The 24,327-nt window shown below is 41.5% G+C and overlaps 1 protein-coding gene across 2 annotated transcripts in view; it reads right to left on the reverse strand.

The window, feature by feature from the left end:
- Dcbld2 (discoidin, CUB and LCCL domain containing 2) overlaps window positions 1-23,416 on the reverse strand; it is a 61,519-nt gene extending 38,103 nt beyond the window's left edge. The window contains exons 1-2 of one of the 2 annotated variants that reach the window (XM_085685652.2): window positions 22,952-23,416; window positions 9,344-9,571 (exon numbers count right to left, since the gene is read on the reverse strand). In XM_085685652.2, the coding sequence (XP_085541778.2) occupies window positions 9,344-9,571; window positions 22,952-23,147 (424 nt within the window). In that variant the 5' untranslated portion in view covers window positions 23,148-23,416. The remainder of the gene's footprint in view (window positions 1-9,343; window positions 9,572-22,951) is intronic. The other variant, XM_048422655.3, reaches the window with a different exon arrangement.
- Between the last annotated feature and the right edge of the window lie 911 nt (window positions 23,417-24,327).

Consider the following 24,327-nt stretch of genomic DNA (forward strand, 5'->3'; position numbering starts at 1 on the left):
CTTACACCTGTAAGAATGGCCAAGATCAAAAACACTGATGACACCTTATGCTGGAGAGGATGTGGGGTAAAGGGAACACTTCTGCATTGCTGGTGGGAATGCAAACTGGTACAGCGCCTTTGGATACCAATCAGAAAATTAGGAAACAACCTTTCTCAAGACTCAATAATACCACTTTTGGGTATATTCCCAAAGGTTGATCAATCATACCACAAGGAGATGTGCTCAACTATGTTCATAGCAGCATTGTTTGTCATAGCCAGAACCTGGAAACAACCTGAATGCCCCTCAACTGAAGAATGGATAAGAAAAATGTGGTACATTTACACTATGGAGTACTATACAGCAGAAAAAATAATGGCATCTTGAGATTTGCAGGCAAATGGATGGATCTAGAAAACATACTGAGTGAGGTAACCTAGACCCTGAAAGACAAATATCATATGTACTCACTCATAAGCAGCTTTTAGAAATAAAGCAAAGAAAACAGCCTACAATTTACAATCCCAGAGAACCTTGACTGCGACGCGCATCCTGACCAGCAGGAATGAACGCCACTAAAAAACGAGAATTCCTTCCCTGGTCACGTCTTTATTTGAAGCCCTTTGATTGAGGAAAATTGGGGGAAGGGAAGATAGAGCAGGGACGAGAGAAAGCTTAGAGAGAGAGCGAAAAATCCAAAGACAGCTGCTTTTCTAGGGTGAGAGGCTCGAATGCTGATTGGTTGATGCCATTCTACTAGAACCCAAGGCCACGGGACAGGTCAGGAGACCGAGAGTCTCTTGAAATGCAAAACAAGGCTCCGAGCACACCGGCCTAAGGCGGCAACATCAAAGGATATGTATACCTCCAGGCTGTAGGACTGTCTCGCCAAGGTGACATCCTGGAGGCTCCCTACACTTGACAATAGCGAGGACCCTAAAAGAGACATACATAGATCTAATCTTCATGGGAAGTAGAAAAAGGCAAGATCTCCTAAGTAAATTGGGAGCATAGGGACCATGGGAGAGGGTAGAAAAAAGGGTAGATTATTGAATCTATTTCAGTCCTAAAAATATCTATTAATCTCAAAATATTTTACATTAGTATGGACTTTTAATAAATTAAGAAGGAGAGTAGAGAAAAATATACAGTTCAATAAAAACAATAAAAAATTCCTTGCTTCTCAGAAATGTCTGTTAGATATACAAGGTCTGTAGGGTAAAGTTGGATTCCCCAGCATTATGGAAGAACCTAGGATGACTGTCCAGGAAGCTTGACGTCCCTGTTGTTAGTTAATATTTCACTCTACTGGGGTCTTTGATAGAGTTAAAGAGTAAATAATTAGACACAACGTTTTTCTTAGTTATGAAAAAAAAGGTAAATTAGTTATGAAACTTTAGACTCACAAAGATAAGATTGATAATAGAATTTTTTCAGATTTTGCTATATCCAAATGGACTGGATATTGTAACTGCAATTCTTACTTATTAACTGTTTTTGTTGTATATAATTTTACTATGTTAAAGTTAAAACATTTTTTAATTAGACAAAAGGGGAAAATACTAACTATTCCTTTACAGTGTGTGACTATATGTCACTGTCATTGGTTTAATGTGGAAGAATAGTCTGTATTCTGTCAATCATATTTTAATAAAACGCTGATTGGCCAGGCAGGCAGTATAGGCGGGAAAGCCAGACAGGAAGTAGGGGTGGGACAAAGAGACTGGGAGCATTCTGGAAGCAGAGCTCCCTCAGCACTCCTGCGCAGACCACTGAAGAGGCAACATGTAACTTGCCCAGCTGAGAAAGGTACGGAGCCATGTGCTAACATAGATAATGATAATGGATTAATCTAAGTTACAAGGACTAATAAGGAGCCTGATCTGATGGGCCAATCAGTTTATAACCTTATGGAGTCCTGTGTGTAATTTCTCTTTGGGATTTGCCGGCTGTTGGGGTACCGGGCGGGACGGAAACCCCAACAAGCCGGCCCTCATGCTACAGTTTAATGAAGAAGTTGACTGGAGAGAAAAAGGCTAGGGAGGAGAACGAGACAAAGGGCACTGTGAAGACGGGCAGAGTCAGAGGGTCGTGAGTCAGATGCAGAGGAAGCAGGATGTGTAAAAAAATGAGTCTCCATGTCGATTATTTGAGAACTGGCGGATGGGTTATGAAAAGTCTGCCTATCGATCTCTCTCGTACTGTGTCTGAAAAACTGATTTTCAAAAAAGAGATTTTGCCTTAGAGCAACTTGAACAAAGACCTACCTTCAGAGGAGGGTGTCATAAGTAAGATCTTTCCTTTTCCTTTCCTTACTTTTTTTTTTTAAATAGAAGCCAGGAGGTGGTGGTGCACACCTTCAATCTCTGCACTCAAGAGGCAAAGGCAGGCGGATTTCTGTGACATTGAGCCAGCCTGGTCTACAGAGGGAGTTTCAGGATAGCCAAGACTATACAGAGATCACACAGAAAAGCCCTGTCTCAAGACACCAAAAGACTATGAGGTACACAGCATTTAAAATGAGATATAAAAACCAAACACTGAGTATATTCCAAAGGATGGAATAAAATCACTAAGAATGTATTTGCCTTCCTTTAAAAAGATAGTCATAATTGTTTTAAAAGCATCAGTCTTTTACATCAGGAAGTGATTGTATGTTTTGATATTAGACAAGTTAGTTCACTATACTTCCTTAAAGAATCGATCCAATATTTGCACATTTAAAATGAGCAAAATCTACATGTGAAAATGTACCCTGACATCTAACTCCTATCTCAAACATCATACAAAGAAATCAACTCAGGTAAAAGCCAGGGACTATCTGTAGAAGGCACTAAGACAAAACCTTGAAAACCCTTCATAACCAAGAAATGGGCCAAAATATATTAAATACAATACAAAAGTGCTAGTCATGAAAGGAAAAAATTTAACCAAAGTGCATTACATTAAATGATATTACCTTTAATGTATGTTTATCAAAGTATACCGATAAGGGAATGAAATGACAGGCCAAGAAAGGGAGTAGACACCTGCAATACAGGGATAAAAGGAACTCATAACAGGACTACATTTTCAGAGCTCATGAATGAGATCAAACAAAACCCAGCATGTCTGCAGCCCTACCTACCTGAGCAACCCCAGCAACATAGTTAGGTACTAGAAAAAAAGGAGGTGAGATTAACCAATGCAAAAAGTTCAGGAAAATTGCTGTTCTTTACCAAAGAAAGCATTAACCTGGTTAACAAACATGAACAGTGCATACCATGAGCCATCATGGAGACACAAAGCAAACTGTAATGCACAAGTTGGTACAACCACCGAAAACTTTGGTGATGTCTAGGAGTCTAAACGTCAGCAACAGGTGACCCCAAACTCTTCTCAGTAGAGAAATGTGTGCTGAGTTCAGAGTGGATGTTCTTTAGTTACCTGAACCTGCTCACACCACAGACATAACTCATCAGTCCCACTTCCAAGCTTTCTACATAGTGAATGATGCTAACACTGTAACAAACATTATTCTAACACGTCTCTGAAGGTCCTTAGTACTGACTCCTCAAGAGCACCATCCCAGGTAGCTACATCCAGTCCAGCATCTCTGCACAAAATAGCACCATCTTCACCAGACCGACATAAAATCTGAAACTTTTAAGCTTCTCCATTTATCCAAAGCACAGGGAGCTGGTTTTAAAGTCTTTGGTTATAAGTATAATTGCCTCCTGAAATATTTTTTTCTTGGAATTGCACTTTACTGTGGCACACAGGTGCACTAACAGGCAGAGCAAAGCATCCTAATACAAAGGTTACAGCATCCAGAGGGATCACAGTATTCACTAAGTAAAACTGATTTGTCCATCAACTCTGTAGACGAGACTCTGTCCTTCCCTTGTGAAGCTTCCACTAACAGTGATTTAAGAGGTATTATTTGCTAAGCCTGGCAAGATGGCCCAGAAGGTAAAGGCACTTGTCAATTCTGATGACCTGGTTTAGTCCTATAGATTCACATGATTGAAAAAGAAAAAAAATTCATACAAGTCTTCCTCTGATCTCTGTGAGCATGCTTGCACACTCATGTGTGCATGTACAGACACACATGCACAAGCACACACACACATACAAGCGTATGTACTCACAAATATATGTAATTTTGTCAAAAAATTATTTTCTAAATTCCAATTTGGTGGCACATGCCGTAATCCCAGCATTCAGGAGACTGAAGCAGGAAAATCATTTCAGGTTAGAGGCTAATCTGGGCTACATTGAAACCCTGCCTCTAAGGATCAAACAAGAAAAAGGCATCTTCTGGAAAATCAACAAACTTATGGCTAAAACTGAACTTGACATTTTGTTTGAATTTCAAGATAAAATCTCCCGAAAAGGTGTTGCTGGAAGGTTCTGGCTCCTCTAAAGCTCACAGCTTCTGTAAGGATAGTGAGCAGTCCCCATGACAACCAAGTTATTCTAAAAAACAGAGAGTCAGTCACGCGTAAAACCAGACCTGTTGCCAGGCAACAGGGAAGCACACCAAGAAAGCCTTCTCAAAGCTTTTCTAGAAAATAAACTTTTATTGGAGATATCAAAACTTTGAGTAATTTTTAAGAAGACGCACAACTGAATCAAGGCATACCTCAGGTTAGGATATACCACATGGAAGACCTGGAAAAGAGGAGGAATGGGGATTTCTTTCTTCTTTTTTCTTTCTTTCAAACACAGTTAGGAAACAGCATTCCCTCAGGTGAAGACTCTAAACAAATAATTTTAAGTAGTCTTCTCCTGCAGATAGGGCCACCCTATGGTTCACACTCCAGGATCGTACTTAAAATATGATGAGACTTTTGCTTTTGTAATTCTACTGTAGAGTTCCTGAGTGTGAACTTTGTGGGGAACAATGTCATTTGAAAGTGTCAAAAAGCTAAACACGCCCAACAAAGCAAAGCTTTAGCAATTCTAATTTTTCTGGTTTGAGCACCAAACAAAAGGACAAGGAGACATAGAGAGAAGTAAGTTATAATACAAAGAGAAAAGGGTGGAATGAACCATATAATAAATAATGGATAAAGATTTTAAATCAGCAAGAACTCAAAAATTTTTAATAACTACAGCTAGAGAAACAACAACAACAAAACAACCCAGATGCAATGTATACATACAAGTATTTATGCCTACCCACACATCAATTATCAAGTCTGTGTGTAGAGGGTATGGCAGCCCACTGTTCCAAACGTAAAAAAGATACTGATTTCTAATTTTATTCTACATTGGCAGAACAAAAGACTTCTTAAGAAATAATGAATTGTAAGATCTGGACAAGATAAATCTAAGACATTCTGAGCCTTACATTAAGGATTAAAAAAATCAAAAATTCTACGTCAAGACTCAATTTTTCTTTCTTACTCTAATACAGCTATACTCTAATAAGCAAAGACAGAACTCAGATCTGGAAAGCCATTTTAAAGTCAATCACTACACACGCCACCTGTCCCTCAATATTTCTATTCTAAGAACTATTACAGGGTGTATTACAAACACCTCACAGTTTGGCAACTCAGAAGTCAGGTAGAAAAGGTGAGGCTACTAATAGCACATAAAAGAACACAAGAAATAACTGCCCAGCTGCAACACAGACCAGTACTTAGTCAGCTGAGCACGTCCTAATGAGTATGATTTAAAACATCACCCTCTAGAAACTATACTTCTGTTTCCAGACTACTACTTCTTAGAGAAAAAAATTTAAGATTTATAAACCCAAGGCTAATTTTCAGTATCAAAGTGGGTGCTAGTTACAGGGAAATGTAGTGCATTTGGGCTTGCCTCTGTTCTGAAACGGCAGTGAGACAAGACTACAACAGATTGCAGAACCTCTGTTGCTGGAACCTTGTATTTCTTTCTTCTGTAATCCTCTGCAGAGATACATTGGCCAGAATGTTAACTGCCTGTTTTAAAAGGATCATCCCTTCTCTGTGAAGGGTCAGAAAACACATCTCTACCACTAACCACAGACCATGTGGCAATGGAGGAGCAGCACATGTCACTGATATGAGGTGACAGGGCCCTCAAACTAAGATTCCGCAGGAGCCATCATTACTTGGCCCTCTGACATTTCTGCAACTTTGTACCTTGTGCAAAGAGTGGAGGTGGGAAGAAAAAAGAATGGAAAATACAAGATAGCTGAGACAATTAAACACCTATCACATGCCAGCAGGATCAAATACGACTTTACTCCATGCCTTTAAAGGTCCAGAAGATGACTGAAATCTAGGCAGGTTCACAGTTGGTGTGCAGGACTCTTAACAGGGAGCTCCTGGAGTGCTGGCTGACAGCAATGCCAAACCCATGTCCCCAGGGTCTCCCATGCCACCTTTCCTCTCTAGTTGCAAGGTCAAAACTCGACTCATTTTCCAAATACAGAATTCACTTGTTTTACTAAAACAAACAAAAAAAAGTTACCATGAAAAGCTCCAAAAGCACACACAAATATTAGAATGTTAGCTCCTACACAACCCCTTTGTTTGGCTCATACCTCCCCTGCCACCTTTACTCAGTCTTTGAAGTCGTTTCCACATCTAAAACAATCATTCTTTATTATCAGTGAATGGTCAATACCTCCCAAATTTCTCTACTATGTTTTAAACTACCCTTTTAGATACCACACACTTAGGACCCAGGACTCAGATGATTCAGGCTGGATCTGACCTGAAAACCTCTTTCCTCTGATGTGCTCAGGAAACATTATGCAAGTTGTTCAAGGAGGGAAGCAATGAAGTGGTCCCACCCAGCTGCAACATCCTTGAAGCAGGGCAATTACAGCATGGTAAGATATACATAAAGGTGCAAAAAGTAGTACTCACACGTCTGTGACAACCAACAGCTATCTAACTGAATGTACAGCCCACTCAACAGGAGGGAAATCACACCAGGTGCTGGAGGGCTAACCAGCTTCATGGGACTAATGAGATTATGAATCTTAGACAAGAATGCACCACTGCTTTGCTAAAGCACCATAATCACTAACTCCATCCTAAATCTTATCCTTATACCCACGGATAAGTGTGGCTATTTCTCATCAAATAAGCGTCTTTTCATGGAAAATTGGTATCATCACAAAAACCCGCAACTGAGTGGTGGGGCACGCCTTTAACCCCAGCACTCAGGAAGGAAGACGAGCTGGATCTCTGTGAGTTCAAGGCCAGTCGGGTCTACAGAGTGAGTTCCAGGACAGCCAGAGACACACAGAGAAACCCTGTCTCCAAAAAACAAACAAACAAACAAAACAACAACAACAACAAAACCCACAACTGGACAACATGTGCTCATGAAGGGATTGTGGAGAGTCCAGTCCCACCAATGGCTCCGATCTACATGACAGCTCCTGCATCTATGGCTCAGGGAACACGGTGGAAGGAAGGGCATGAAGATCCTAAGAGTCAGAGTACCAGGAAGAACGTGGTGAAACAGTCTCTCCTAGAAATAGCTGCATAAGCAGGACCAGAGCAATGACACTATCAATGGATATGTTAATGTGGAAGGGGAGAGATTTTGAAGGGGTCTCAACCTAGACAAAGAATTACAGGCTGTTACTGACTGCTAGAAGAAGGAAAATTAATCTCTCCCAGGGATGAACCTCCTTATTGGTTATCCAACACAGAGTAGTCAGCTTTGAAACCATATATGTGCAAATAAAAAACCTTAAACTCAACAGATTTTACACACACACACACACACACACACACACACACACGCACACACACTTAAAGAAAAAGAGGCTATCTCCTAGGGGTATATGAAAGGGGCTGAAGAGAGGAAAGAGAGAGACGTGAGGAGATTTTATTTCAATTAACATACTCAAAACAAAAAGTTTGAAAAATAAAATTTAACTGGAAAAATGTCTTTTAAAAATTTTACTTAGCACTTAGTGAGCATGTATAATGTATTTTTCCATCTCTTCCATTTCCTATAAAGTGGCAGACAAGCCGGTGCTCACAGAGCACTAGCGCCTGCTCCTCTGCATCCTCAGAGGCACGATCCAAGCATCCTCCACCAGCACTGCAGCACTGCTGCTCCTGCATTCCCAGGTGGCCCAGGTTCTGCAGCTTTACCCAGCACCATATGTTCATGAATATGCAGGAGCTGCTCCAGCCACCAGGTTAATCAAGTTTTATAGTGACAACACAGGTTACCAACCAGTACCCAGGAGGTGGGATTGGATGAAGACGTGGCTGGGGATGGAGAGGTCAGGGGATGACCACAAGTTGGATAGTCAAGGAACAATTAAAAAATTCCAACTATAATTCTGAAAACTACTGTGTGTCCTGATGCCAAGAAATGCTTAAATAAGAGTGTACTTTACTTCTTGTCAGTTCACTAAACCCTTTACAAAGTTTTCAGCTTTCTTAAGAGAATGGTACTGATCTCTAAGCCAAACTTCTAAATCTTGGCAGTGAAGTCGATTCTCCTGGAAAGCTTTTATAACTCCGAGGCTTCCGTCTCACACAGTCACCTTCAATCTGTTGGCCTGGGATGGAAAGCATGCCTATGGTCTGTTTTTTGGTCTCCCAGGTGACTCTGTTACACGGCTCTAACCGAGAGCCACTGCTCTGACAGACTGGAAATACAGTCACCACTGCATACTCCGCATCTACTCTGCACCACACACCATTCCAGGCACTGTACATATACACTCGCACACAGGTTGGGTGCTCCCAACAGATCACAATGGGCTAGTGGCAAACAGGCTTGAATCCAAACTGGTTTGGATTCTAAACCCACAAAGTGCATGTTGCAATTCCTCCTGAGTACACATGAATTATATCTCTCTCCTCTGACCATAAATAAAACAATCAAAGGAAAACATAAAAGTAAGAGAATTAACTTCTACCTTTTTAGAAGCAGCACAGTGACACCTTGCATGAAAGTAACCAAGCACGTTTTGCACAAGGGTAACCATACACATCTTGCAGTAAGAAAGCATGTATATCTTGCACTAAGGTAATCATGTGCTTTTTGCATGGAGGTAACCAAGTACATCTTACATGAAGGCAACCATGTGTATTTTGCAAGAAGGTAACATGTGCATCTTAAAGAAGATAGTATATGCATCTTACAGGAAGGTAACCACCTGACATCTTGCAAGAGGTTGCCATATGTGTCTTGCAAGAAGGTAACCATGTCCATCTTGTACTAAAGGGCACATGCTAATATGCAGATGAGAAGATCCTCTTCCTGTAAGAAGATTTGATTTGAGTTTTCTAAATTTCCTATGATTTCTCACATCATTTTATGCACCAGTTATTCAATATTAAATATCAAAAACCATTTCAGTTTTAAAGCCTAAGAGAATGATATATAACATGCATTAATGTCCTACCTATTTCCGTTCTGCTGACTCCGATTCCATTAAAGATTTTCAGGTAATTAAGGTGACAAGAATCAGAATCTTCAATGTCAAAGTCACCAAACTTGATGTGAATTCTCTCTCCCGTCTTTACTCGGATTTCCCACTCACACACGGTGCTGTTAGGGTAGGTGTATGGGTAGTTGATGGATGAAAGTGTCCCACTCTCAGGGCCGAGTACGGTGTGTCCACACCCATCACCTTGAAAAAAACAAACAAATAAAATTATTTTCCCATCTTAAGCTTACATGTAATCAGGACTTTTACAGACTAAACAGCAATGAATGACATCATCTATTTTAGAGAGCCAGCACTTCCTTTACAACATACACAGCAGGTGACATACATGGTTCTGAGCACATCTACTCACTGCAAGGAACCAGAGAAGTCAGGCTAGGCCAAAACCAACAATGCAACAAAATTAAAATTAACATGATTTATAAGTTCAAAGATTTTCTTTCCATTGGGACATACAATTATGTAATAGTTAAATATGGGCCATAATAAATGAGAATATCAGCACGTATTCCTGGTAAACATCCAAAGTAAATGTAAATGTAAAAATGTGGTCAGCTTCACCGACTTACAAACACAAGATGTTCAGAGGTGAGCAGCAGCAGCATTTTTAGAAAAACATCAATGCATACAAAGATGTCCCAGGCACCAAAGCAAGATTTGATGTCATTTAATTCTACATTCCACTGAGACCCTATGTAACTTCTCCCAAATCTTATCTCTCTCAGAATACAAAGGAAAAAACAAAATGTTAATGACTCACTAAAGGCTAAGAAAGAAATGACCTTAATATCTTAGCAAAAGGATTACTTTGTTTCAGAAATTTCTTCAGCAACTGAGCATTAAAATTTTAGTAACAGTGTATTGTCTGGAAACATGAAAAATTTGCATCTTAACTTTCTCACAGTGGACTTTCAAATAAGTGTCCAGGTCATTGACTAAATGTACACCTAAAGAATTGAGCTGTTGCTCCAAGGTAATATTCAGTGAGCCTCTCTATAACAGGATGATAAGTGTATCCTTTTTTAAAAAAAGGGGCTTCTTCCTTTAAAAGAGCTATTCATTGTCACATTTTGGAACAGGATAGATCTTATGAAAGAAAACATTAAAATTAATACTTCTGAGTTTTAACTTAATCATCATGATCATGGAGGCTGTAACACAACTTCCATCATGTTGATTTATTATCTAATAATGTACTATTGATATCATTCACTTGAACAGATTAAAGATTGTAACAGCCTAGTAGTCTTGTAGCAAGTAGTAGGTGTCTAGTAAGTATGTATTAACTTCAGTTTACTAAAAAGCAATTTAACTTCCACAAAGGAACAACTGCCTGTCTGAACCCCTTTAACAATACTTGAAACAACACGTGTCTTCTGCTGGCAAAGTTTTATTATCCAATCCACATTAGTACAGCACATTTGTGTTCCTGAACAAACACTTCTCATAGAAAGTTTACTCGACAGTAAACTATATGTTTGAGCCCTGATTTCATTCATGTACAAGAACTAGGCACAGTGGATTAATAATATAAAAGACATAAGACGAGAATGAAACCATGTGGGGGTGAAATGCACCCTCTGATTTTCTCCAATAAAATAGGCTTTTATACAAACAGAAAAAGAAAAAAGGAACAAAAAAGAAAAACTAAAATTTCCTCCTGCAGCTACCATAAAATCCCATGAATCTCCTCTGGATGTCACATAAAGCAAAAATCACAAGGCTATAAGAACCTTCAGAGAAATAAGCACCGAAGTCAAGCAACTTTGGCTAATCACTAACATTTCCCCTTAGAAAGGCAAAAACAAGTACTCTCAAATAAATCTAACATTTGAAACTAGCCTGTGATTCCTGGAAGTGTTTCAATATTTAAAAAACAATCCCTTGATATTAAAAAGCTTCAAAATGCTACTATTTTTGATATGCAAAAGTGAAAGCGGCGATTGGAAGTGCGGATGGAATTCCTGCCACCTCCGCACGACTGTGACGCAGCAGCGCGGTTCATGCATTCCCTGCAGACTACCATTCAACCAGTGGTTGTTATTTTAAAATGAACGCCACAGAAGAGTACAAGCAGAGTGCTCAGAGTGATTTTTAGATGTCTTCATGTGCCTTTTAAATTTTCGGTAAAATATACAAATTGGCTTTTTGTCCTTTTCACCATTAAAAATGGTTTAAGGTTAACAAAATAAATAATAATTGGTGAAAATAGGGCTTTTGCATGCAGTGTGATCACGAAAACAATTAAAGTGGAGCTGCCTTTTTTCAGGATCTTGTGTCAGGAGAGGGAGGGCATAGCCGATGAGTCTACAGCAGTGTGCCAAGAATGCTCTAAAATATGTGCTGGAGTTCAGCACTCCCACCTCTCCAGATGATGTGCACCAGAACCCCGAGTTAAAAGGATGTCTCCAGTCTGCTGCAGTGAACATTCTTGAGTGTTTTACATTTCAAAAACTCTGATAAATTTAACCCAACTAGGTAGAATTTGCCACCACCTGCGTGTTTAGAACAGCCCATCTGGAAGGGGTGGCCTTGCGGAACACATATTTATTATGCCAGCAGCTGCATGCTTGCCTGTTGCTTTAAATGAAGAAACACATTTACACTGCAACTCTTGGACACCTCTCATGCAGATTCCTGACCTGTTAAACTAGCTTTGACCTAGAAAGCAGTAGTTCTCAACCCGGGAGTTGCGACTTCTTTGGGGGCAAACAATCCTGTCACCTGGGTCTAAGACCACCAGAAATATCAGATATTTACTTTACATAACAATAGCAAAATTACAGTTACAAAGTAGTAATGAAAATAATTTTATGTCTGGAGGTGAGGTTCAGCACAACATGAGGAACTGTATTAAAGGGTCACAGCATTAGGAAGGTTGAGAACAATATGGACTAAAGAATTCATGCCTACAGTGTGGAACACACTTCTCACTTCTCATGGGGACTGAAAGGTCCCCATGTTAAATTCAAGTCAAGGGAAAACCATGTCCTTGCTTTCACTTCAAAAGTAGCAATCAATTTCTTGGTTATTTTTATGCTTCTTAAAACTAAAATCAATCTATGAAAACATCCAAAATATGTAAAAATATTTAAAAGTAAAACCAAAACCTAGAAAATTATCAAGAGGCCATCTAACTTACTTCCAGAGGAGGCTCTCCAACCCCTCTTCCTCTTACAGAACACTGCAGGTTTTCAGTTGTCTCTGATGGAGGAAGAGGATTTTCACTGGGAACTGAGGTAGAGGCTGGAAATGCTACTCAAGTATCTCAGGATTGACAGGAAAAAGAAAGAGCAGCCTTAAATGCAAGCAGTGTTGAAGTTCAAGAGCTCAATTTAGGGTCAAGGCTAGAAAATCTCAGCGTCAAGATTTGGTTTGGTTCTCAGCTGGGTTCATCTGGCCAAAGGGCAATGCTGCTCAGCTCACTCAGGGTGCAGTTAAAGGGTGGAGATCCGTATCTCCCACTTCCTAGTGTTTGAAGCGAGTGAATCCTTCAGTTTCAAGTTACAGTGAAAAACTCTTTTAACTAATCTTCAATGAATGTTCACTGGAGACTCCGAGCTTCCAGTCTCAGAAGAAGACGAGGAGGATGCTACAACAGGGTCAGGGTAGCTGTCCCTAGATTTTGTGACTAGCCACGTATACTGAAAAAACTAATGCTCTGTGCCCAGGACACGCCACCTACCATCGCCCATGTCTGACAGAGCTGACAAAGTACAACTACTACAGAAGAACAAAACCAGACACGACCCAGATCCTCCCATCACTGGAGTCTACACACTGTAGCACTGGGAACTCTGCAAACGCCATCATCACCACCACCGCTGCCAACTTCCTTCTCCTACCATGAATGGTCTCCACTAGACTACGACTGACCAGAAAGACCCGTGACTGTGTACTTTCCATTTTAAATTTATTTCAGTGGGGAAAGAACATTGGAATTTGATCTGAGTGCTTCATCGCTGGGCTGCAGACAGATGTACCCAGGGATTACTTAGAGACCGTGTGCTCACTTCCTCTGAGGAGCACAAGGCCAGATGTGTTAAGGCAGATAGGAGATTTTGATACTCTTCCAGGAAAACAATGGAAAGGCTTTCCTTCATTTTATTTTTTATGAGTTTTCTCACAGAAAACAATAAGTGTAATGAAATGAGCATGCAATAATGCAATTAGGAATACAGCCTTATGTCATGCTGTTCTAATCAAATTCCAAACCAAGTGTGTTTTTTAGACAAGTGTGTGTCCGGATGCGGATTAGGCTGGGCCTCTGGCTCCCTTGTATTTTAATGATATGGTTACTAGCAAATAATACCATTGCTGAGTTTTAACATTAGGAGCCCTGTGGCTTCTAGAAATGTATCCTTTAGCAACAACAAATACAAACACAGAAATATGCCCCAAATATAGAGCAATGGAGCTTTCTTTACAGCTCAGCCTTTCTCAGAGAGTTTTCAAGGATTGTGGTTTTATCAGTGAGATGGTGAGCCTGACTATGCCTCCTCTAAGTGTTGCTTCTGACATATCTCAGCACGCACCTGTGAGATAATAAGACAAACATGCAGCATTTAGTGAGTAGAAGAAAGCTCATAAAGAAAAGTTACAACTGTTAACAATTCATCCAGTTTCATTCGACTACAGTGGAGTTTTTACTGTTTTATTCACACTGTGAATTTCACACCAGAAGTATTAGGTCAGCCCTAAAACTACCAGGTCTCCTAAGCTGTATAACTACAAACAGGTATCACTGCCTAGTACTTTAATTTCACTTAGTGCTCTTTGTCCGTATTCTGAAGTCAATTCTGTCTGAAATTAATGTGGGTGTTGTAGTTTTCTTTGGATGGGTGTTCACGTGGTATATCCTCCACAGACCACAGTTAGTTGTAGCCAGACTTTTCTTGAGCACGGGTTCTTCACAAATGCGTACAGCTGACAAATCTCAATAGACCCATCAACTCCCAGAGCTCAGGGAAGAGTCATTCTTGGTCCTGTACATTCTCTGGATCTAGGCAAATCCATGACTGGATGATAATGGCCACACCATGTATTCGCCCCTCCTGGCATTCCCAACCTGCACCCACGCCCTGTGGCAATCACTCTTCTTTACTGTTTGTGTTGCCTCTTCCAGAAGGCCAGCAAGTGGAAGCTCTCCTGTGCAGTCTTTTCAGAGCAGCTTCTTTCACTTAAGAAATTAAGGTTTTTATTGCCTGACAGCTCCTTTCTCTTACTTATTGTCTTAGTACTAAATATAAGGCAGATATGTATGTAGCGCCAAGGGACAACTTTTAGAAACATTAATAATCCCATCATTCTTTCTTCTACTGAACTCATGTCTCCATGCGGTCTTTATTATTTATTTTTGAGAATTTCATGAGTACTGTATTGACAACATCTCCCTTCTCCGACTCCTCCTATGTCCTTCCAGGCTCTCAAATTCATAACCTCTTCTTTAGTTATCAGTTACATAGTGTGAGTGTGTGTGTATCACATGTATATGCAAACAGAGCCTCCTGAGTTCATTTACTGTTGTTTATTTACATATGTGTTTAGCGAAGCCACACCATGAAATCTCCAAAATCCAGTCACCTAAACTAGACTTGGACAATGACGCCACCAGTTGTTATGCCATGCACTGTAGATGGGGATAACTCCAGGCCCTGCTCCAGATGAAGAGCTGAAGGTAATTAGAGGGGAGGAGAAGCCTATTCCAGGCACAAGCCCCGAAGAGGTTATGCAGTCCATGAGATAATTCACAGGTCTGACTTAAGAAGGAATGTGAACTACTGAACTATGCGAACCCTCACTACACACAGACTTTACCCAGGACACCATTGTTAAGCTTCAGAATTCTACAGCAGGTTGAGACGCCCATTCTCCGTGACTCATTTTGACGTTGAGGTTAGGTACTATAGCTAAGCTACATTTGCTGTCTGTAAAATGGGGACAGTAAGGGTCCAAACTTCAAGTGTTGAGGAGTAGGGATTTTATGAGCACACCTGACAGCAAGGGTAGAACCCACCCTCCCGCTCTTGTCACACATTTGTAGTGCTGTTCTCTCAAAACTGTAATACCACAAAAAACACACCCAAACTGCTGTTGTCTGTTGTGGGTTGACGTATTACATTTGGCTACAATCTAGCTAATTAACAGAAGGAAAATGGCCCCTTACTTTTGAAAATTTGTAGCAACTTCAGGGACCCAGAAAATCTTTGGTCTTATGAGGATAATAAACTCCTGAGAGATGCTCCTTACTAAGCATTTCTACTCTAATCGAGTAGCCCATTCACTTGGAAAGTTCCAGAGTTCCCCATCTTTCTCCAAATCCTCAAAACCTGTCATCTACTTAAAAGATCAGCTTCCGCTCGGCCGTGGCACAGCATTTCACATTCAATATCCCACAAACTTCCAGGGTGGGCCCTATCCATACAGTTTACAGCAGGCAGATACAGCAAGGACTTGAGGGAGGGTGAGTTCTACCAGGAATTCCTTGTCTGTTAGCAAATCTCTTTACTGTATTTCAATATGCTTAATTACACACATTATGGCAGCTTACCATTGCAATTTGGAGGGCAATGCACTCTACTTATATGCATGGCCACAGACAGGCATAAAACACAAAGCTCTTAACACCCGCTGCTTAACTCAGAAGCAAACCCCAGACAAGAACTTCTGAAACCCTCCATAATTCCATATACGCTCACCTAAATGTGATTTCTACCACGCAGATCCCAAGGCAACTGTGTAGATTCAATAAGACCTTACTGAGCGAGAGTGGTGGCATTTGCCACTATGCTTAGAAGGCAATGCAGAGGAGTCAGCGCTTAACGCCAGCCTGAGCTAAATGGTCTGCAGCAGACCAGCTAGGACTGTATAGCAGGAGCCCGCCTCACAAACACATGACACGATGACCCCATATATAAAGTTCTTTAAATTTGCACACTCAGCTGGGTGGTGGTGGTGCAGGCCTTTAATCCCAGTACTCAGGAGGCAGAGACAGGTAGATCTCTCTGAGTCTGAGGCCAGCCTCTACAAGAGCTAGTTCCAGGACAGGCTCCAAAGCAATAGAAGAAACACTGTCAATAAAATAAAAATAAATCAGCACACTATTAAAAAAAATCTACCCATTTCCCACCCTGAGAAGACGGCCTTGTTGATCCAGTGCTGATCCTCCTGAAGATTGTCTGGAAGTTCTGAACAGTTATATGACATCATGCCTCCTGATTGGCTGAATGGTCCATGTGTGGGTACTGACTCACCAAATGCCTACTCACTCTTCCCTCCAATTTCTGTGTTTTGCTCAAGAAGGAAAATCCCAGAATTTCTCCAGTTTAGCACTTATCGCGGGGACTTCCAACGACCATGATCTCTTCTACACTGGGCTGGCGCAAGAGGGGAGAGCGAAACCCAAACCCTCATTTTGGGGGTGCAGCTGAATGCTTTCCCCACTGGCTTAATGATGTGCAGCTCTACTCTGAAAATTAGCCCAGAATCCTCCAATAAATTCTCCTCTACATGCAGCAGGTTTGGATTTCAGTTTCTATGACCCAAAGAATCCTAACTAAAACACATCCACCACCCTTGCCATGCCTCACATCCAGACAGCAAGTTCCTGGGATATAACATGAACACAGGCAGGCAAGCAAGGATAAGATAAATCATTATCCAAAATGACTGTAAAGGGTGAAGTTCAAGGACAGCTGAGGTATATCAAAAGTCACAGAGTTACAGGGGGAGGAAGGAACAGTACTGAGTGTTGAGTGGTTTTGTGGCTGTTTATGGGCTAATCATGTGATTTTACTTCGATACCTGAGTCTTCTACTTGCAGAATTTGACTCCTTTCATTGAGTGGGGTGGAACTTCTATGAACAGTAAATGAGATAGGGACCAGGAATATGGATGGAGAAGAGGGTATTGCACATTTGAAATGGAGGATACTTTAACTGCCAAGCAGAAGAGTTGAATTAATGTCATATACCAATCCACTCGCTGAAAGACCAGACAGCTTTAAATCTGTGCAGCCCATAAACTTTGACACAACAGGTAAGACACGCCTGGAATTCTTGATCTATTTGCTCCTGTGAAGCAGGAAGGGAAAAGGCTGTGGCAATTATCAGAAACAAACTTTAAGTCAGAATCCAAAGGAGATGACGCAGGTGTTTGTTCAACTTTCTAGGAATTATTTGGGCCGTCATCATTCTTAAAAGCACCTAATCAAAGAGAAGATTTTGCTAGATTAACCATGTCTATATTCAGAGCTCCTGCTTGAAGGCGAAATCCCAGAGTCAAGAAACTATAGCAAAGAGGACTGGCGTTCCTTGGAGGGCTGGGGAAGACTGATAAGACTACTAGGCCCCAGGAAGCAGACAGTGAAGTTCAAGAGAGGGCTCCATTCCCAGAAGAATGAGATAAGCGCCCAAGCTTCTAGAATCGTGGCTATGTGTGAGGATTAGCCAAAAGCATGAAGGACTGACACCAAATAATGTGCAGGGGTAATAGATGCACAGAAGAAAGGGGGTTAATACAAACATTCTGAGCAACAGACACCGCAGCAAAAATTAGGAACAGGAAAACAACACTCTGTTGACTAGAGTACTTGAAATCCAGCATGGAAAATCCAAAGTGGAGAGAGGTATGTAGTGATGCTTACTCTTTCTAAGGGTGCTGCTTGGTGATTTTCAAGTAAGACTCAGGATTATCAAGAGAAGAAAAGGGCAAGAGGGCATTGAATCTAAGTACAGATGATTGAATATATAAAGAGATCAGGACAGACACTAAAACAAAATGTTGTGAAACTGCCCATTAGTGAAATACAAAGTAGCTCCGTCTTATACCCCAACTATAAAGTACTGACAGGTGTTTGTATGGTGTTAGAACAAAGATGAAGGGAAGGACCAGTGGTTAAAAAATATGTGTATGACACCCATAGAAGTTTGGACAGTATTCTGTAAGTGATATAGCGACCAATGACAGATGCTAGGCAAGTCACTGTGGAGAGCAATATTCTACTCCATGGGATCACAGCTGACTGGCCGTAACCAGTCAACAGATATCTGTCAAGCTGCTAGGCAGAAACAAAAGGGCACAGGACTCAAGGAGGAATGATGCCAGGGACCAGCCGCTGAGGCTGGCTGCTCGTTGTAACAGAGTAGCTTTTGACTCAGTTCTGTTGATACAATGATCACTGCTTTTCAAACATCTGCCAATTCTTCAAAATTCAGCCACAAAAAGGATCATCAAGGCTTCTGCTTCCCAGGTACTATGAAATGTCTCCTTTAATCTATACCACTGTGCACCCTACTCCAGGTGAACAGAACTATGTGCTCGACTTGCTTGTAGAGCCTCGGAAGACAAGGTGATGTTTTCTCTGAATGTCCCAGGGTTGTACTGACACATGAGCACTCTCCCGAGAGCTCATCACCGCTACCCTTCACTCTTGACAGTTCTTGATAAAAATAGAGCAGAGTACTGAGAACTTCTGTCACATTCTGAACAATACAATTAAAGCCTAAAGCTAAAGGTACTTTACTGAACAAAAGCCTTGCTGAGAATTCTAGGCCACAGTCCTTAGGAAGCCATCTTTAAACTACACCACTCTTCAGAGTGTGGGCTAAGTGAAGTTTAGTAATTATTAGAAGTCCCCATTATCTTGTCTGCTTTAATGGATATTTTACTGGCTGTCATAAAAACTAGTTTATCCGAATACTTATATTTTCCATCTTTTTGAGTTATATTGAGTTAGCCCAAATAATGACCTGGAAAATTATCATGAAATACTTTATCAAACTAACATTTCGAAGTGAAATACTTCCTTAAAGATTCTCTCCTGAATGACAAATATAATGGGTAAGAAAATATTGAAAAATCAAGTCTGAGTGATATAACAGCTTCATAAAAAATGAATGCCTTGTGATAATATTTGAGCTTCTATGATTTGCTGTATTTTACAAATATGTTTACCTGTGTTAAAGTTGTGAAACTACGAGAATACGGACTGGGAAAGGAAACGGAAAACTGATAAAATAAGAGACAACTGTGGACAATTCTCATCTAAGATTTTCACTTTACACCATCATCACCATCTTCTGTATAATAAACGCATACTGCCGTGGCTGCACAGTGCCACAGCTCTGAAGCTGGGACAAAGGTGGCCAGAACCAAGCCAGGAGCCCCACAAGAGAAGTTGCTAACTGGTCTCATTTCCTACTTCAGCAATTGCATGGAGGCAGTGTGGCTATGACACTCTTCCTACTCATTCTCATCTTGGCCAGCCTTCCACGGCCTTCCAAATGACCCGTCTATCTGCACAATGAAATTCAGGTTCACTCTCCCAAGTCTTATTCTTATATTGTTCTTTAAGACTGTAACTACCTGTTGAACCTGAACTAAACACATGCAAATAGATGGATCCTAATTCCTCAACTTGAGAATGACTACGAAGAGTGTCGTAGAGGCAGTTCTGCTTTGGTTTGGTTTAGTGCTTATTTGGCAGGTTTTCGAAAGGTCTCATACTGTAGTGTAGCTAATCAGGAAGTCCTGATTCCCCTCTTTCAGCAAAGAGCTAGGATTTCAAGCATGCCTGTGCTGCCCTAATGTTTTATCAAACTAAGACAGGACAGAAAATTAGAAGTCAACCTAATATTGGTAATTATAAATGTTTCTTTGCTGAGAGAACCGAGTTCTTCATATCTGACAATTCACAAATACTTAGCACCACACAAGTCAATAAAGGAACTGCCTACCAGAGCACACTTCATGCATTAACCACCAATATTACTGTCTAACTAAAATGATACTTTCAAAGAATCAACCTGATTTGTTTCATAGGTTATTAAATTGCAAACCAAAATCAATACCCTTGCCAACATATCACATGAATGGCTGCAAACAAATCAGTCTTAATGGATTTTAAAAATTAATTTCCTGATATTCCATCATGTTCAAGTCACATTCTAGCCCACAAGGCAGACAAACCTTCTGTAATGTAAAGAAGGAAGCTGGGCTACTGAGATGAGGTGACCCAAATTCCTAGTCATAATGTAAACTGGAGATAGAAATTCAATCACAGTAGAACATCAACTTCTTATTAGGCGAATTTATTACCGCAGCAAATACGCAGTCAGGTTAGGCTCCGTTAATTTTAATTTTGTTAAAAAAATGTGTATTTTTAAAAAGGTTTTGAAAATGAACTTAATATAAACATCTGAAACAATAAAAAGATTTGAGGATGAACTTACCATGAATTTTAGAATTCACATATATGAGCTACATCTAAAATGCCTATATTATAAATACATGTAAATAAACTGAATCTATTTATAAATTTAAAGAATACTAGTTATGGTATATTGCTGTGAACGATCAAGTTTTCAAAACTTTCATGAATTTTATTCTAAGCCAAACAGAAAGAAAAATCATTCTGAGTAGAAAACCCGAGGAACAGCTATTCATGGCACTAATTGGAGCAATAGATAATATCATTTCAAAGCAATGTCAGAAAAATAAAAAATCACTTTTGTATTTGCATAGCCACAGAATACATTTCTACCCAGCTAGGCTGAGGTAGGAGAAAAAGATCTATTCAGCAAAAAACATTTTCTCAATTTATCTTTATATAACTACATACAAATAGCTGATAATTTGAAAAGGTAAAAAGAAATGACTCACAATTCTACCACCAAAGACAGCAGATAGCATTTTATTATTTCTTTCTAATCTTCTACACAAGGCTTCTTAGCATACATTCCATCTCTGAACATGTAGGCATTCTCCTACTAAAAAGTCTAGAGGTACTTCAAGGCTTCACTTCCTGTGTGAGGGAATGCCATATGACATGAAAGCAATGTGTACACTAGTCAAGACCGGCTTCAAAGAAATTTCACTGCAAGCGCCATTGGGGCCCTTTGGGTAGGAGATTTTCAAAGGTTAGGGAATTCACCTCATTTGATTTCAGAATTTTCAGATGTTAACCAAACTGGCCCTTATTTTACCAATTTAGTAACTCAGGATTAATAACTGGTGAATACATTATGCTTTCCCATTGTAAAACTTCCTTTTTATTAATCTATGTAAGAAATGTAAATTCTCATATGAACAAGACAGAAAAGAGATACAAAGAGATTAAATAACAAAACAAAATTAACCCAATTTTGAAAAATAAAATTGTGACTTTTTAACATTCCTGGTGTCATTTCTATTTGTGTAGACTCTATTGGTGTTTACATAAGAAAGATGGGAGACAAATTTAATGTTAAAATGTTGGTTAAAATTATTCAGTCATTAAAAATAAGATGATGATGCATGTTACATTAGTCTGGCCATGAAATATTCCAAAAGGCAATAGTCCCCTATTCGAAGATTTGTTTTAAACACGATGTAAACACTTGGCTTGGAAATGGGATAACCATCACGCTTAGCCGTGGGTTAAAAGTACTGATTTACAAGAACCACTTTGCCCTGGGCCTCCCACGCGCTAAGTGTCTCTAAGCCATCGAGGTCTGTTTCCTCACCATTAGGACAAAAACTCCTGCATAGATGCCAAGATTTCAGAGGCTTCCACACTCTAATATAGCAAGCGCTAACTGAAACCTGTCTGCCACACATCTAAATACTTAGTTCAAATGTGACTACGAAAGAAAGTTTACCAAGCATGTATTTCCCTTCGAGATTACGCTCTCACGTGACCATCAAAGTCTCAGCTTCTCAAGACGATCCCATGACCTTGGAGATGCACTTTACCGACAAAAATGTGCACTCAGCGGGAAGCTGGACTTATAGATGAAAATGTATTTTTAAAAAAGAAACTCTTCCTAGCAGTAAGTAACAACACAATCCTTATCTTTCCTCATTGCAATGCAATGAGAAAAGCAACGGAAAATGTGTTTAACAACTAGTGCCAAACAAAATGTGGTATGCTGCCTGAAAAAGCAACTCTAAAAGTTCAGTCCTGTATTCTCTTCCCATTGTGATGATTTATCAACCAACAGTTTTGCCCTCTTCGGGAAAAATGTTTTCCGAGTATTGTAGATGGGGGGAAAAGGTTTTTTTTTGTTTTTTTGTTTTTTTTTTTTGTCACTTTCTGGAAACGTTTGCCCTTTTGATAGTGGACCGCCACCCTAGATAACTTCTGTGTTTGATCAGGTCAGGTCAATCTACAAACCACCGTCCTCAATAATGGGCAGGTGTTCTAAAGGACGAATTACAAATGCAAGGCTCTGAAGATCACTGCCTTCTGCTTCATTCGCTTTAGAACCTGGGCGCTTTCCCTAAGAACAGTAATCACTACCTGTCTTTTCAAAGCTCTAGATGCTTTCTAATTTGGTTCCTACTCCGTCCATCAGTCCAGGAGGAGATAGAAAAGAGGCCTCCAAATGGCAGTATCTCAACTCCCTCTTTTGAGAGAAATGAATGGCCTCGCGGAAAAGTAAAGCGGCGCAAACTTGAGACACCGGGCGGCAGAGCCTCCCCTTGGCACATCGAGTGTGGTGTCGCTGCATCTCTCGCTGCGTCCTCAGGTTCTTTCAACAGCGAGGAGCCTCGGGAGGCCGACCCTTGCTGGTCACCACTCACCTTGCTGGGCTCCAACGTCCTGGAGCAGCAGGAGCAGCAGCAGAAGCAGCCCAGGCCTGGAGGAGGAGTTGCGGCCAGGAGGGAGGGGACAGCAGCCTGCGCTGGGCAGCGGGGCCCGGCCGGTGGCGGCGGGCGCGGCCTGGCCTCGGAGACCCTGCGGACTGTGCGCGGCTCTCAGCGGAGCCCGGCTCGCCATCGCGGCGGCCGGCAGTCCGCCCGCATAGTGCGCGCGCCGCCGAGCCCCGCGCGCCCGGGGCCCGCAGCACCCGGCGAGGACGCGGCGGCAGCGCAGCGCGCCTCGACCCCTCTGCCCGGCTTCCCGCGCCCGCTGCCGGCTGCCCGCGTCGCTTCGTCGCGCTTCCCCTCCCGAGGAACCCAGCAGGAGCGCGGCGGACCGGAGGGTTGAACCGTGGTCGAGCTGGGACGCGCTCCCGCCGGGCTCGTAGCTGGACCGGCTAGCGGGCAGGCCAGCCCCACTCGCTCGCCCGCCCGCCCGCCCGCCCTCTCGCGCGTGCCGGCCACGCCTCCTCGGTCCACCGGGACCAATGAGCGGTCAGTTCTGGTCCAGCTCCTCCCGTACCGCCCAATTAGCACGCTCTCTGTTCCGTCGACCTGTTAGCTCTTCGCCTGAAGCGCCACCGCCCCTCATCCTCCTTGGCCAATCGCCTTAGAGCTCTGAGAGCGTCCCACCCGCCTCCCTCGATCCGGGCCCGCCCCCAAGCCGCGGTCGGGAACGGTCTCCGCCCCGCTGGAGAGCTTGGAGTTTTTGGGACCACTGCCCAAAGTGAACCCGCCGAGACTCTCCGGTCAGTGACTTCCGGGACTTCCCCATCCCGCGCTCTCCGGCTTCCCCCAAGCCAAGTTGCTCATGGCTCCACCCCCATCGCACATCAGGCCACTGGAAGGGGTGGGAAGCTGGATGCTGGAAGAGTTCAGCGAGGAGCTGTATTTAAGGAACTGTTTTAAATAGCAGAGTGCGTTTTTCTTAATTAAAACTGAAGTTAGTTGTTGCAACGTCTCCTCGTAGAATTATAGATGTGATGTTCAGTTTTTAAAAGAAAAGGTATTTTCTATGTCCTTTACTGTGGAGGTCTTGGGGGAGGGGGGGTATAAAATAAGACCCATACTGCCGAGACAATTTAAGTATAATATCTAAACGTGAATCCAGTTATACCACCGAGTTGTCGAGCGCCTGCCATGTATCTGTAAAAACTGTGCTCAGAAAAGTCCCTGGAGTTACAGCCACCTTACAGAAAATTTGCAGATTCTGGAATGGGGAAGAAATATCAACATATCATGCAAGTCAGAATGAAAAAGTACAAGTTAGAATAATAGACAACTTGATGGAGTCTGTGAGCAGACATTACATAAACACA

This window comes from Myodes glareolus, chromosome 2 (assembly GCF_982192425.1).
Source record: "Myodes glareolus chromosome 2, mMyoGla1.1, whole genome shotgun sequence".
Taxonomy (NCBI): Eukaryota; Metazoa; Chordata; class Mammalia; order Rodentia; family Cricetidae; genus Myodes; species Myodes glareolus.